General features: G+C 39.8%; 2 protein-coding genes across 6 annotated transcripts; both read left to right on the plus strand.

The window, feature by feature from the left end:
- The first annotated feature begins 970 nt into the window (after positions 1–970).
- cfap210 (cilia and flagella associated protein 210) lies at positions 971–6,384 on the plus strand. The gene is made up of 9 exons (XM_027021120.3): positions 971–1,237; positions 1,340–1,548; positions 1,692–1,865; positions 2,540–2,745; positions 2,970–3,126; positions 3,421–3,560; positions 3,840–4,032; positions 4,262–4,426; positions 4,546–6,384. The coding sequence occupies exons 1-9, from the start codon at positions 1,177–1,179 to the stop codon at positions 4,897–4,899; spliced, it is 1,659 nt and encodes a 552-aa protein (XP_026876921.3). The 5' UTR covers positions 971–1,176; the 3' UTR covers positions 4,900–6,384.
- A 925-nt stretch (positions 6,385–7,309) lies between these two features.
- Positions 7,310–13,449, plus strand: fastkd1 (FAST kinase domains 1). Of its 5 annotated transcripts, none has more exons than XM_027021097.3 (15): positions 7,310–7,616; positions 7,757–8,289; positions 8,456–8,524; positions 8,632–8,757; positions 8,852–9,250; positions 9,743–9,853; positions 10,036–10,167; positions 10,507–10,993; positions 11,307–11,421; positions 11,508–11,636; positions 11,850–11,981; positions 12,123–12,236; positions 12,523–12,667; positions 12,903–13,017; positions 13,106–13,449. In XM_027021097.3, the coding sequence occupies exons 2-15, from the start codon at positions 7,946–7,948 to the stop codon at positions 13,196–13,198; spliced, it is 2,511 nt and encodes an 836-aa protein (XP_026876898.2). In that variant the 5' UTR covers positions 7,310–7,616; positions 7,757–7,945; the 3' UTR covers positions 13,199–13,449. The 5 variants fall into 5 exon arrangements, with proteins under 5 accessions (XP_026876898.2, XP_026876899.2, XP_081569671.1 ...); XM_027021098.3 differs by having other exon boundaries at positions 7,310–7,570; XM_081713545.1 differs by having other exon boundaries at positions 7,310–8,289.
- Positions 13,450–13,454: the final 5 nt, after the last annotated feature.

Genomic DNA, 13,454 nt, shown 5'->3' on the forward strand with positions numbered 1-13,454 from the left:
TGTACATAATTTGTTGTTGAGAGCTATGCTGGGGATTTCTTATAGTGAAATAGGCTACCGTATCTGTTTAAGATTATTTTTTGTCGTTCAAGCGCCTAACCAATTAGGAGAATCACGTGTCAGCACTCTATCTTTTTACATTCTAATGTGACTACTTAATATACAAGAAATATTCAATTAAAACAGGCAGCTACTTAGATTATTATTGTGATGTGAAAACAATTTCCCCTCGTTCACATTTGCCCATATTCATTCATTCGTTTATGCTAATTCATGTGGAAGGCTCTTAAAATAAAGAAATTAAGTAGCCTAAATAAATAAATAAACTGGAGCAAAAACAAGGCGACGTGGAATAATCATCCTTAGAAAGGAATCTTGCTTTGCAACATACCATATTTTCATGGAATCTTATTTTGCAGAAGCAGACGCATGGTGTTTATTAGTCATATCTTTTAACTGTATCAATGAGTGCATTGTCAGAAAGGAGTTAGTGGCAGGAACTGTAGCAGAGCTGCAAAGTGAAAAATGATCTCAGAATATGAGCGCTGTGCTCAGGCTAAACGGAGAACATCATGGTGTGCAGGAACTGCTGAAAATCTTTTAAACAATTATTTTTGGGCAGTGCAACTATCGGAAAAAATATAATGATTTAGAATTGTCCAGACCTAAACCTTACTGAAATGTTGTAAAACGTGTAAAACTTGACCAACTTCTGCACGTAGCCGCTGCAAAAGGTTTTTTTTTTTTAAATGTTCCTGATCTTAAAAACGAGTTCCGAATTTCTTTTTGGCTCTTACTTGACCTGTAAAATGATATATTGTGATTTAATATCTTTTGTCGTATTAGTATCAGATGTGCAAATTAGTTTATTTGCTTATTCGATTTGTCCGTGGTTGTTTTTAACGTTATTCGCGCTGCTTACCCGTTAGGATTTCCGGGTCGTATTCTTCACGACCTTCTGAGGTTGCCAATGGATACAGTGTAACTTGTAAACGACCTCGCTAGGCAACAATAGTGGACCAGGAAAATGCTTTGCAAGGTTGCAGCCAGCTAAATATATTTTAACTGCTTATCTGAAAAAGTTCAGAAGAAAAACATTTAGCTAACTATAGTTTAATGATAGCTAATAACACGTTTATCAAATGTTGCCAGAGTGAATTCAAATAATCAGTCAAAATGTCAACAGCCTCTGCACCTATGGTGCAGTATGGTCGAAGAAAAGGTTCAAGCAGAAGAGGTGAGCAAAAGACTTTTACAAAGTTTTCAGATCATGTTACCTGGCTAACTAGCTGGTCGTCACCATTCTGAATTTCAAAGCCTACCTCTTATTTTGCAACAGTCATTTTGGCGGAGGGTAAAAGTGAGCTGAGCCCAGCGGTAGATATTCGCAAAGTAACAGTATTGCCCAAATCCGAATGGTTACGACTGCAAGCCAGTGTCAGTGGTGTGAGCAGACACCCCGACAGTCGCGCTGAAGCAGCAAGGCAGCGGGCGGCCCTGCACCTGCGTTCTGAGGAAGTGGTCAAAAACTGGCCCAATACTATAGCTGTGAGTATTCTGCTGTATTGTCTTAAAATGAGATGGAGTGATTGAAGTCACTTAGGTGTGTCAGGGGATATCTCTTTAGAATCGCTTGCAAACGAAATACTTTGGTGAAATGCTCCTAATGCAGGCCTGCCATGCATTTACAGGGACAACGGCAAAAAAAACTGGAGGCAAAGAAACTTAGAGAAGAGATTGAGGAGGAAGAGAGGAAACAAATTGATACAGAGGAAGCAAAGTACCAAGAGCAAAAAAGAAGAGAAGCCATTGAGAAAGCAAAAGCCCAGCAATATTATCAGACTGACAGAGTGAAAGGATTCCATGTTAGTATATTTACTATTTTTCAATTGTGTCATACTACTCAGTTGTATTTGATTTGGCCACATATCATCATACTGACACATAGGTATGCAGCGTTATGTCTTCACCCTTTACCCTAATAATTCCATTTATTGATGATGCAGTTGAAGCTGCCCAGGCTTACTGATCTGGAGCAGGTTTTGCAGTATGTCTAAGGTTAAGTTACCAATGCAAGCCACATTATTAAATTCGGATCAGATCAGATTTGCCTGTCTTGACTGTTCACGTTTATAATAGCAAGTGATCTTTATCTGTCTGTAATGTGATTGCATCTGAAATGATGAAACTGATACACTTTTGCACAAGGCACCTCTGCCACCAACAACAAAAATGCCATATCTATGAAATGACCCATTGTATTAAAACCGCCAAGTGGATGTGCTAGTAGGTCACTTGTACATCACATTTTGCTCCGGAGAACTGCAAACAGGTGTTTCGCAGCTACTGTTATTACAGCTGTTTCACTCCTCCACTGTTGTTTTAATGGTGATGTACATCCACATGATTTCTAATCTGACCGTTCTCATTCAAGTCGCATGGCCACGAACTGGATACGAATCTGATGTAGGACCAAATATGAGAGTGACTCAGATTTGTGTGTCCAGCCCTGAAAAAACAATTATGATGCCACCCCCAGAGTGCCCTGCTGTTGACTGAGGTTCTGAAGGAGCGGGAGGCCCAGATTGAGTTGAAGCAGAGGAAACAGAATGCCTCTAAGGATATAGATAAAGAGATCATGGCTATGATCCTGCACAGAGAGAGGCAGACTTTACAGAAGGAGCAGCAGGACGACCTAGAGAAGAAGCGAAAGTGTCTGGTGGTCGCTGAGAGTTTGAAACAACAGTAAAGTATAAGACACGCCACTGTATCTAAGTTTTAAACCAGCTGTTTTAACTGCTGATGTAATAAAATACCTTTGCCATCAAAATGGCCTCAGATGCTAAATGACTGTATTGTAGATTGATCTACAGTGCCATGAACAAAGCCAGCAGGGTTTTCTTGTTGACTTTGCGAGGAGGAACACGCCTGTGCTGCCACAGAATATCTGCATTGTCCATCTTTATTAGGATTGAGGAGCATAAGCATGCAAGAGAACAAGAGAGAAAGGAGGAAAGAAAGCAGGTAGAGGAAATGCAGCGACTCGAAGAGCTCTATCTATCGGAGCAATCCATGCAAGAGCAGAAGAAGAAAGAGCAGAAGAGAAGCATCATGAGAGCTCACTGTGTAAGGCTTACACAGATTCCATTTCAGAAGTTTACAAAAAGTTTTCTTCTAGAATTTATTGCATATGGGCAACTACAGTATTATATATTGTAATTTTGTAATTATAAATTATATATTGTAATTATATTTTGTAAATACTAGCAACTATAATATTACAATAAATTGAATCACTTGGTTCTCTAGAAGTCTACTGTTTTCTGTAAATGATCTTCTTGGAATAGTGATGTTTGCCCTTGGAGAGGTCCAGACTCATCAAAACGCAGTAAAATAATTAATTCATGCTTTTTCTGACAGGAACACCTGGCTAACAGGGATCTCATCAAAGCGACCGAGGCTCAGAATGAGAAGATGGAGGATGAGAGTCGAAGGCTTTTTGCAAAAGCTAAAGAGAAAATGATGAAACTCAGGAAAGAGAAAGAAGCAGAGCTGTTTAGGTACAGGTTTTTAAGAACTATATTTAGAAACACTGCTTAATATTTCAGGAGAGTAAATTGCCCTCACATGACTGTATTAGATTACTGTTGGTCTGGACTCAAATGTAGGTGCAAGTCTATTTCCACTGTTAGCTGTTTATGGCAAATAAGAGACTTATTGATCACTGATTATTTTTTGACATGAGAAACAAATATACTAACTCTGGATTGCTATATGTTATTTTCAGAGCGTAAATATAGTACTAGTCTGTAATCTGTGGCATCATTGTTCTGTGGCAGAGAGTTCCAGAGACACAGAGAGGCTATTACTGAGAGACTGAAAGCCCAGCATCAGGAACAGACCACTAATGAGGAAGAGTTGATCTTCAAGGCAGTGGAAGAAGCTGAAGCCAAGCAGGCTCAGCAACAGCGAGAAAAGGATGAGAAGAAAGCAGCAATGTTGAAGTCCATAGCCACACACAGAGAAGCTATGGTAAAATATTTATGGGACTGTTTTCTAATGTTAAAATGATTGAACAATAGAGAGTTATAATCAGACTCAACTGTTATTTGACATTTTATATTTTAAACGAATTGGCACTTTTTCTGGGTGTTTTACATTTTTTAAGGATATTGAAAAATGTTTGTTTGTTTTGGTTGTTGATTCACCAATTCATGTGAATTGTATTTTTGACAACACATCTTCAATTATATGGCTTCAGCGACAAGAACAGCAGCTCAGGGTGCAAGAGGAGAAACAGAATGCAATTGAGATGCTTAATGCAAAGAAAGTAGCAGATAGCATTTTTCTTGAAAAACAGCTCCTCAAGGCCCAACAAATGAAAGAGAATGCCAAAGCACTACAAGACATTTACGTACATCAAATGGTGGGTTGATTGTTTAAACACATCTTTAACGTGTCTTAATATTAGCATTTTCATTATTCCTTTTTTGTTTTCTTTTGTAAGTGACATTTACTATAAATCATCACTTTTGCTATATCTAGGCTGAGAAATGTGCACAGGATCAGCGCATGAAAAAAGAAGAAGAGGAGTTTGAGGCAAGCAACGCTGCTCTTATTGCCGAAGAGGAGAATCAGTTTCAGCGGTACGCCAAGCAAGTGATCCAGACAGCCAGTGAGGCCCAGCGGAACACCCGTGCACTGCGCAAGGCTGCACGGGAGGGCATCGGTGGAGGACTGGGCCCCATGTTTAGTGGAGTTAGGCCAAGTTATCTTGTTCATGATGAGTCTGGCGTTCAGATGCCCAGTTATGTGTGCAGTAGTAGTCAAGGCATAAAGGAGCTGAATGAAACTGTCAACATTAAGGAGTCCAAAAAACGACTAGGATTTACTTGGTGATCATGGGTAATATAATATTTACCTGTTCAAGGCTATGATTTGTTGCTATTAATACACAGTAATAAAAAAAAAATCTTTAAAATGATCTAAGTTAGTTTTTTGAAAAGGAATTGTAGCTGTGTTAGTTGTATTGTAGACTTTTGATTGTTATACAGTGGTGTGAAAAAGTGTTTGCCCCCTTCCTGATTATCTTTTTTTTTTTTTAAACATAAATTAACAGTGGTTTATCAAATCTTTGGAAAGCTGAGTTTCTCTAGCCACACCCATGCCTGATTACTGCCACACCTGTTCTCAATCAAGAAGTCACTTAAATAGGACCTACCTCATAAAGTGAAGTAGACCAAAAGATAATCAAAAGCTAGACAGCATGCTATGAGCCAAAGAAATTAAAGAACAAATGAGATACAAAGTAATTGAGCTCTATCATTCAGGAAAAGGCTGTAATGCCATTTCTAAAGCTTTGGGACTCCAGCAAACCACAGTGAGAGTCATTATCCACAAATGGTGAAAATATGGACCAGTGGTGAACCTTCCCAGGACTGGCCGGCTAACCAAAATTACTCCAAGAGTGCAACAACGACTCATCTAAGAGGTCACAAGACACCACACAACATCCAAAGAACTGCAGGCCTCACTTGCCTCAGTGAAGGTCAGTGTTCATGACTCCATCATAAGAAAGAGACTGGGCAACAATGGCCTGCATGGCAGAGTTCCAAGATGAAAACCACTGCTGAGCAAAAAGAACATGAAGGCTTGTCTCAGTTTTGGCAGAAAACATCTTGATGATCCCCAAGACCTTTGGGAAAATAGTCTGTGGACTGATGAGACAAAAGTTGAACTTTTTGGAAGGTGTGGAACATCATACCAACAGTAAAATATGGTGGTGGCGGTAGTGTGATGGTCTGGGGCTGTTTTGCTGCTTCAGGACCTGGAAGATTTGCTGTGGTAAATGGAACTATGAATTCTGCTGTCTATCAAAAAATCTTGAAGGAGAATGTTCAGCCATCTGTTCGTGACCTCAAGCTGAAGCGCACTTGGGTTCTGCAGCAGGACAATGATCCAAAATGCACCAAGTCCACCTCTGAATGGCTTAAGGAAAAACAAAATGATGACTTTGGAGTGGTCAAATTCCTGACCTGAATCTGATTGAGATGCTGTGGCATAGGCTTTTTCACACCACTGTATGTTAATTCTGTGGTCATATTCATTTAAGTTAAAAAGTGCACATCATTTAGTGTGTACCTGAGCTAGTTTTAGTTTTGGCCATGTTAGTCTTCTACATTATCAAACAAATATACCCAAAGCCGTGTGTGTGTGTGTGTGTGTGGGTGGTTTTTGTTACATCTACATACTGCAACACTGGTTTCTGTCTTGTACCAAATTTAAAACAATTACAAAATAATTCTATTTCTGACATTTCACTGCATCATGGGCTGAAGCTGGTCAAAAAATAAATAAATATTAACCAATAATATAATTGCTTGTTTTCCCAGATAATGAATGTTAATACCTGCTAACATCAACAGGGGCAGGAGAGGGGTGTGGTGGTTTGTTGTCTTGTTGGTTGATTTCTATTTATTTATTTATTTTTGTTGCTACCAATACCTTTTGTTCCCTGTACCTAAAATACCATGGTTCTGGACCTGGTAGCACAATTTGAAGAAGGTGGAGCGCTGGAACATTCAAGATTGTGTTTGAAGCATTTTACCTGGCATTATTTCTAGAATACAAGTCATCTACAGCGTGCCATTGACAATTCCATTAGCTAAAATAATTTTGTATACAGATACCCATTAGCAATTCATCCTTATAAAATCAAACTAATATTCCTCCCCTAATTACTGTCCATCTAGAAATGTATAATGTTAAAGCATATAAACATGGCTTTATTATACTCCATGATAGAGTGCAGTCTCAGGTCCAGAGTTGACTCTGGTAGTTTTGAAATGCATGCTTTTCATGATGAAATCAGATACAAATTGAGAATCATTTCCTGCCCATAATTTTTCAGTTTCACTTGGAACTAGCTCACATTAAGGAAGTAAAGATTTTCAATTTACATTAACTTTAGCTACTGGAAAAGTCACTTTACCATCTCACAGTTAATATGTTGTTATGCTTTCTGAGATACTAGTTCCACGAGAGTTGTCAAAACTTCAGATTTTCATTTTAGACAGTGGTGTAAAGAAAAAACCTATTAAGATATTATTTGCATGCGTGCTAATATTAGTAATAATCTTCCATGAAGAGTAAATTTTGTTGCAACAATTCTACATCTGAAAACCTCGGAAAGCGGAAAAGCACTTTTATTTTGAATTACCTACAAGTACTTAATGTGGCTTCTTCCACCTCTTTAAACCTCGAACGACAGAGCAATACTTTTATTTTGAATTATGAAAAACGTGTTTGAAGTCGGAAACAAGTTGCGAACACAGCAACATACTTTACTACCAAAGGACTATCCAATCCTTTCGGTTCTCAAAAGTTGTCAATGCTTTTGTCATACATGTGGATCTGAGAGTCCGCAACTTTATTTGTTTTGGTTGGGAACTAATAGAAGCGCGTGGATGTAAAAAGGTTCTGATATTTATTAACCAGCACGTCTCCCACGTGAGTCGCTAGCTAAGTTAGGACATGTGGCTAGCTGCTTTACCCATGAAGCCCAGGACAGGTGAAACATACAGCTTGGTGCATTTTTGAAGGAATGAATGTTACAGGTGTTGCTGACAGTTTTTGTCTCTTTTTTTTGTGCATCAGTAGCTAGCCAGCTAAACCCTCAATGACTAGGTTAGTTACCTAGATCATTATTACATTCTCACGTTGGAATAATGACCGTGTCCACCTCTCTGTTTTTCAGGAATAGGCTCATGCTCAGTCATGATGGTTGTTTAAATGCCCACAAGGAAATTGTGTTGTTATCCTGCCCTTGAAGTCCACGTGAGCAATATTGGGTCCCTTATGAATCCATCATCTCTTTGACGCCATTAAACTCGGACCACTTTTAATATGTGGACTGGGCACCTTTCCTGACCTGTGCCCTCCAGTCATGTTCAGGCTCCAGGCCCTACGCTGCTACCCTTGCAGGGTGTTTAATTATATGCAATATGGGGCCATGTGCCAAGACCAAGTTCTGGCACAAATTAAAGCCTGCACAGCAGAGGATCAGGTATTTGATGTGGTGGGCAAAAACAAGGCTAAACTCTCAGTTAAACATGTGAATTGTGCTGTTCACCTGCTGTGGCAATTTCAGAAGAATAGGCCACAGATGCTCCGAACAGTTGAACTTACCCGGAGCCACCCTCAGTTCCTGACACTTTGTGTCCTAGCTGAGAACAAGATCAGTCTGATGGATGATACCACAGTCGTGGAAATGCTTTATGGAGTTCTGAGGTAATGTGGTTTTCAGTACTGTTGTGACTGCCCAGATAACTCTAAAATGTTTCTTTTCCTTTGGGCAGCTGTAGCACATGCAGATCTTTAGTGTTGGGGGGGGGGGGGGGGGGAAGTCTCAGTAATGTATCTAAAAGTTTACACAACTTTTTGTCTCTCTTTAAAGGCTTAGTGTAGAACCACATGACTCTCTTGTACAGCATTTGGTGATGGAAGCATGGAGTAGGCAAGAAAGGTAGTTCTAGCACTACGTTTACAGTATAGGTCAATTATTTGTTTGCATTACATGAAGTTCAGGCTTTAAAATGTATTCTGTTAAGCCAGGCTTATTATGCTTTACAGGTTCTTGATGGCAACATTATCAAAGTTTTCTGTTTGTTTAAGTGATCAGAATTTGTACCACAGTCCAATAATGGGTCAGATTACAGAGATTGTGAGACAGAAGTTGGATACAATAGATGATGCCAGGTATCTATTGTGTCTGTCTAAACAAACCTCTTTTCAAATAAAATATAAGAACATATGTACTGATAAAAATCTAACTGATCTTTGACTTTTCCAGGGTGTTGACCACCCTCATGATCAGTGTATCCCACCTGGTGTCTCCTCGTTTACGTGATGCACTAATTGTAAAAGCTGACACTCTCCTGGACAGCATGGACCCGTTCCATTACAACAACCCCAGAAGGATAGTGCAGTTCCTCCGAAACATCAGGTTCATGCATCAACCTCTGCTGGAAAAGTGCAACCACATTCTCCTCAAAAATGTCCCCCATCTGGACACGGAGAACATTAGTATTATATTGGGACTGTTTCAGTCAATGCAGTATGACAATTTTGCCTTTACACTGGCTGCTAAGCAACGGCTGATGGAACTGGTGGACACTAGCACTGATGCTCTGTCTTTCACAAAGCTTTTTGTTGCTTTGGTGCCTTTGGCAGGGCATGCAACCAGAGAGAGGTAAGAGTGAAGAACTTGGACTGCTTTTGATATTTGACCTATGCAGTGTTGATCGTTATTGAAATGTTGACCTCTAGAATATGGTAATCATAAAAGGCCACATTTATTCGGTACTGTTTAACAGTATCCCTGCTGTATCATAAACAAGCTTTCCGATATGTTGCAGCACCATTCAGCCGTGGAACCATTCAGCAGTGCAACACATTTTGAAACTTTTTCACAGACCTTACGACATATTGTCTCAGCTGTTCTGCACCACTGTCCAGTAATCACATAAATCACTGGTCAGAAAGGTGTCCAGTCAGTTTTGTTAATATTTTAACAGTATGTTGGGCTGGGGAATGCCAAAGCTATTCTAGGAAAATTGCCACAAATTACTGCTAAGATTTTGACATTCTAGTGTGTTCTTATAATTCATCCTTCAGTTGTTGAACAGCTTCACATTCAGTGTTTTGATGTCCAGCTAATTGTGCGGTTTTATTGGTCTCACAGGCTAGAAAATGCAGCACTGTTGTTAGCTGAAGAGCTGAATGCCCAACAAGCACTTGCTATTCTGGAGTTGCTGGAAGAGACTCAATGCCGGAACCTTCAACTGATCGATAAGTAAGACGTCTCAGCCTTCGTGTTTGTATAGCACTGACTTATGATCAGTAATCTCTGATGTGTAGGATACCAGTATGAGTTCAAGGATACTTTCTGTTTTGGGCCATTTAAATAATAAGTAATAAAGCCATAGAGATTTGTTCTTATCCTTGTATTTTTCTGGAAAAAATTGTGGTCAACAGGATTGCATCAATACTGCACAAGAATCTGGAGGTTTATGGGCCTGTGGAGATTTCAAAGATGACTCAGTCACTTTTGCTACTGCACTATCAGAATCCCGAACTCTTTTCCAAATTGAGGAGCATACTGCTTCGGTAAAAAAATGTTTTTTTTGTTTTACAAACTTGCATCAGTTACATGGTTTGTTTATGGTCCAGAAGGTGTTTGTGTTGACCAAAGCATATTATATTGGTGAATGAATGAGAAATGTTTCTAGGAAAAGTTGAAATATTTGCTGAATATTTGGTGGTCATTATTTATTAAAACAGGATCCGTGTTCAGGATTTTATCCCAAATGCTTTTAAAAGGATTTCAGAATAATAGAATTTTAATAGGACCGTTTTGAATGTTTGTTACATATTTATTTTAACCTTGATTTGCTCTCAACTAAATAAGTAAAACAGATGGTTTCATTTCATGTTGCTTTTATTTAGTTTCTTGCAGGCCAGTTTGCACCCATACGAGGTGCCCATGTTGTCCCGTGTCATCTCCATGCTTCCCTCTCTGCATGTTGATGAGGCGATCATTGCCCGTGTCAACGCCATGGTGCCACAGTGCAGCCTGAATGCCTACAGCTCAATTACCGTAGCCATCGCCAGATGGATCCGTAACGACCCCACCTACCGCCACAGCACTCCCAGCAAGTACGTCCTCCTGCTCCAGACACTGAAGCGCTGTGGGCAGACGCGACTGCAAAATGCAGAGCGGCTGGATGCGATTCTGGAGGAGCTGAGGTACATATCTGGGGAATGGTTTGAGGAGACGCTGCTCGAAGAGACTGTCGTCATGTTTCAGAGACTGGTGGAGCAGGTATCCTGGGCCAACGTTCCAGAGCTGGCCGTCTATCTCACAAGGACCAGTTATCGCTGTGAAACACTATTGGAACGAATGGCCAATGTGGCATTTGAGAACATGCATAAGGTAGGATAATTTGAAATCATTGGATTTAATTGGGCTCTTGACTTTGTGTCACAAACAAGTGAATAGTGATGTTTCAGTTATGTCAGCTATAACACTTGCCACACAGTGCACAGTTTTGCTCTATCCAATGCACTTGAACAAATGAATACCTGGTACAGGTGTACTGGAACTAGGTTGGAGCCAAAATGTGGACATGCCATTGAGTCCCAGTGACTGAGTTGAGAAGCATTGTTCTAGATTTGTGAATATACAAGAACTGAAAATGTCTAATACACATTGTGTGTTGCTACATTCTAAATGTTATCCTGTTTAGATTCATTACTCTGGAACCTATGCCACTTTACTCCCTTTTGCTGTGCTTGATTACAACTCTCCAAAGGTGGATGAGTTATTTGATGCTTGCATTCAGCGCTTAACTCCACATATCAGTGAGTTCTTACTTTCAAACTGTAGCCTAACCCTTGTAATTCAGAAAATTGATTTGGAACTAGACTCAGCTGTTCTATTCTCTCAGGGTCCTTTGAGCCTCACCTGCTGGTTCTGTTGGCTTATGCCTTGGCCCTGGTCGACTGTTTCCCAGAGGAGGTCATCAGAGAAGTGTTCAGTGTGGATTTCCTGGCCAAACTGGATGCACAACTTGAGAGTATGTGAAGTTTTTCTGCATGGAATGATCAAAATGTCCATGAGGAAAAGCTTCAAGTTTCATTTTGCTACAAATCATAACTGTAAAATTCCAAATTCATTGTGATGATTATTAAACTATTACATGCTCATCAGTAACATTAAGTACAGTATATACTGGCATGTACAATGCGAAGTGTTGGCGCTCAGCTTATCACATGGTTTGCTCTGATAGTGATGCCGAATGCCCTGAACATGCGAGTGCGTTTGCGTCTGATGGAGCTGAACCGTGCTGTGTGTCTTGAGTGCCCCGAGTTCCAGGTGCCCTGGTTCCACAAGCGCTTTTGCCAGCAGCTCCAAAAGAGAAGTGAGTGAATAGAAACAAAAGCAATTTTGTTCCAGTTGTTTCAGTTTTCATAAGGTCCCAAGGTCCCCGCACAGGCCAGTGAAATTAGGAATGTTAATAACTTTTGAGCACTTGGCTAACTTATATTTCTAAAACATGTAGGCAACAACTTGGTCAGTCCAGTGCAACAGCAGATCCAGAGTATGCTGGGTGAGGTGCTTGGAGGCATTAACTGTGCCAGAGCAGCAGTGTTGACTCCATACTTTTACACCGTCGGTAAGTACAAGCAGAGTTTTAATGGTGGTTAGAGCATTTACATATAACTGAGAAGGTGACCAATTGATGTGTAGTTGATTATAGCTATAGTAACTTTTTTTTTTTTTAATGTTTAAGCTTTTCAGTAATATAGACTAAGATATTTACATTGAAAATATGTTGCCTTAATCTTAATGTGAGCCATAAAAATGCTGACCTCCACAGTACGTGTCCTAGTGAGTCCCAGTGCTGAGCAGGGAGCCTGTTCTGTACTGCTCAGGTTGAAGTTTGAATTTCGTCCTTGCAGATTTCGAGTGCGTCCAGGACCGTAACCAGCGGGCAATACCCTACAGTGAACCGAGCCAGCTGCAGATCGATGAGGACGGGAAGCTGCGCTGGGAGTCTGGTTCAGGCAGGAAGGAGAGCACGGGGCTGCCTCCAGGTGCTCGCCGGTATGGATGTTGGACAGCAATCTTTTGATATTGATTAACATGTAGTGGAAAATTCATGCACAGGCTCAACTGTGTAATGCACATAAGAACCCTTGGATTGATTTATGTAATTTTTGCAGGCTATGTGTTGTCAGCTTTAACGTTTTACTTACACATGTAGCAGATGCATTTAGAAAACAGGAAAAGACTAAAACAATAACCGTTTTTTCCCCCCCTGTGTAACTTGTGTATTTAGCATAGCCCTAGACTTCTTGGATTCCAAATCCTTCTGCAAAAACTCTCAGCACATGAAAGGGGAAGTCCAGATGAAAAAGAGACATCTGGAGATTTTAGGATATCATGTTTTACATGTGAGTAGAGAAATGGTTGTTCCTTTTCTGTTGTATTGATTAAAAAATCTGAGAATTGATAAACATTAATAATTGCTCTCTAATGCAGATTCCTCACTTTGAATGGAATTCTATGGAGCTCTCCACCCAAGACACTTGGAAGGAATATTTAAAAAAGAAGTTATTTACAGAACTGACCTGAGAAACTTAAATTATCTAAAAGCTTGATAAAGATAGTGAACTGCATACCAAATCCACTGCAGTTAAAACATTTCTTTGGATATCCACAGTAACACAGAGATTGAGACACTTACTGCATATTAAATTCACATTTTTTTCTTCTTTGTTAAAGGGAACACAAGGTAGTGAATACCTGACAGATGATGCCTCTAATGAGTTTTATACTGGTGTAATATTTGTAATGTCTTTGTAATAAAATACAAAACATGAAAAGCTGT

Source organism: Electrophorus electricus, chromosome 4 (assembly GCF_041902795.1).
Source record: "Electrophorus electricus isolate QZ-2024a chromosome 4, ASM4190279v1, whole genome shotgun sequence".
In the NCBI taxonomy this organism is placed as follows: domain Eukaryota; kingdom Metazoa; phylum Chordata; class Actinopteri; order Gymnotiformes; family Gymnotidae; genus Electrophorus; species Electrophorus electricus.

Bases quoted from the DNA above. Each gene is read 5' to 3' on its own strand.
- cfap210 (XM_027021120.3), top strand. From the start codon at position 1,177: ATGTCAACAGCCTCTGCACCTATGGTGCAGTATGGTCGAAGAAAAGGT. The intron at 1,238-1,339 runs GTGAGCAAAAGA...ATTTTGCAACAG, and splicing joins AAAAGGTTCAAGCAGAAGAG to TCATTTTGGCGGAGGGTAAA. The intron at 2,746-2,969 runs GTAAAGTATAAG...CATCTTTATTAG, and splicing joins GCTGAGAGTTTGAAACAACA to GATTGAGGAGCATAAGCATG.
- fastkd1 (XM_081713545.1), top strand. From the start codon at position 7,946: ATGTTCAGGCTCCAGGCCCTACGCTGCTACCCTTGCAGGGTGTTTAAT. The intron at 9,854-10,035 runs GTAAGACGTCTC...TGTGGTCAACAG, and splicing joins AACCTTCAACTGATCGATAA to GATTGCATCAATACTGCACA. The intron at 10,994-11,306 runs GTAGGATAATTT...TATCCTGTTTAG, and splicing joins CATTTGAGAACATGCATAAG to ATTCATTACTCTGGAACCTA.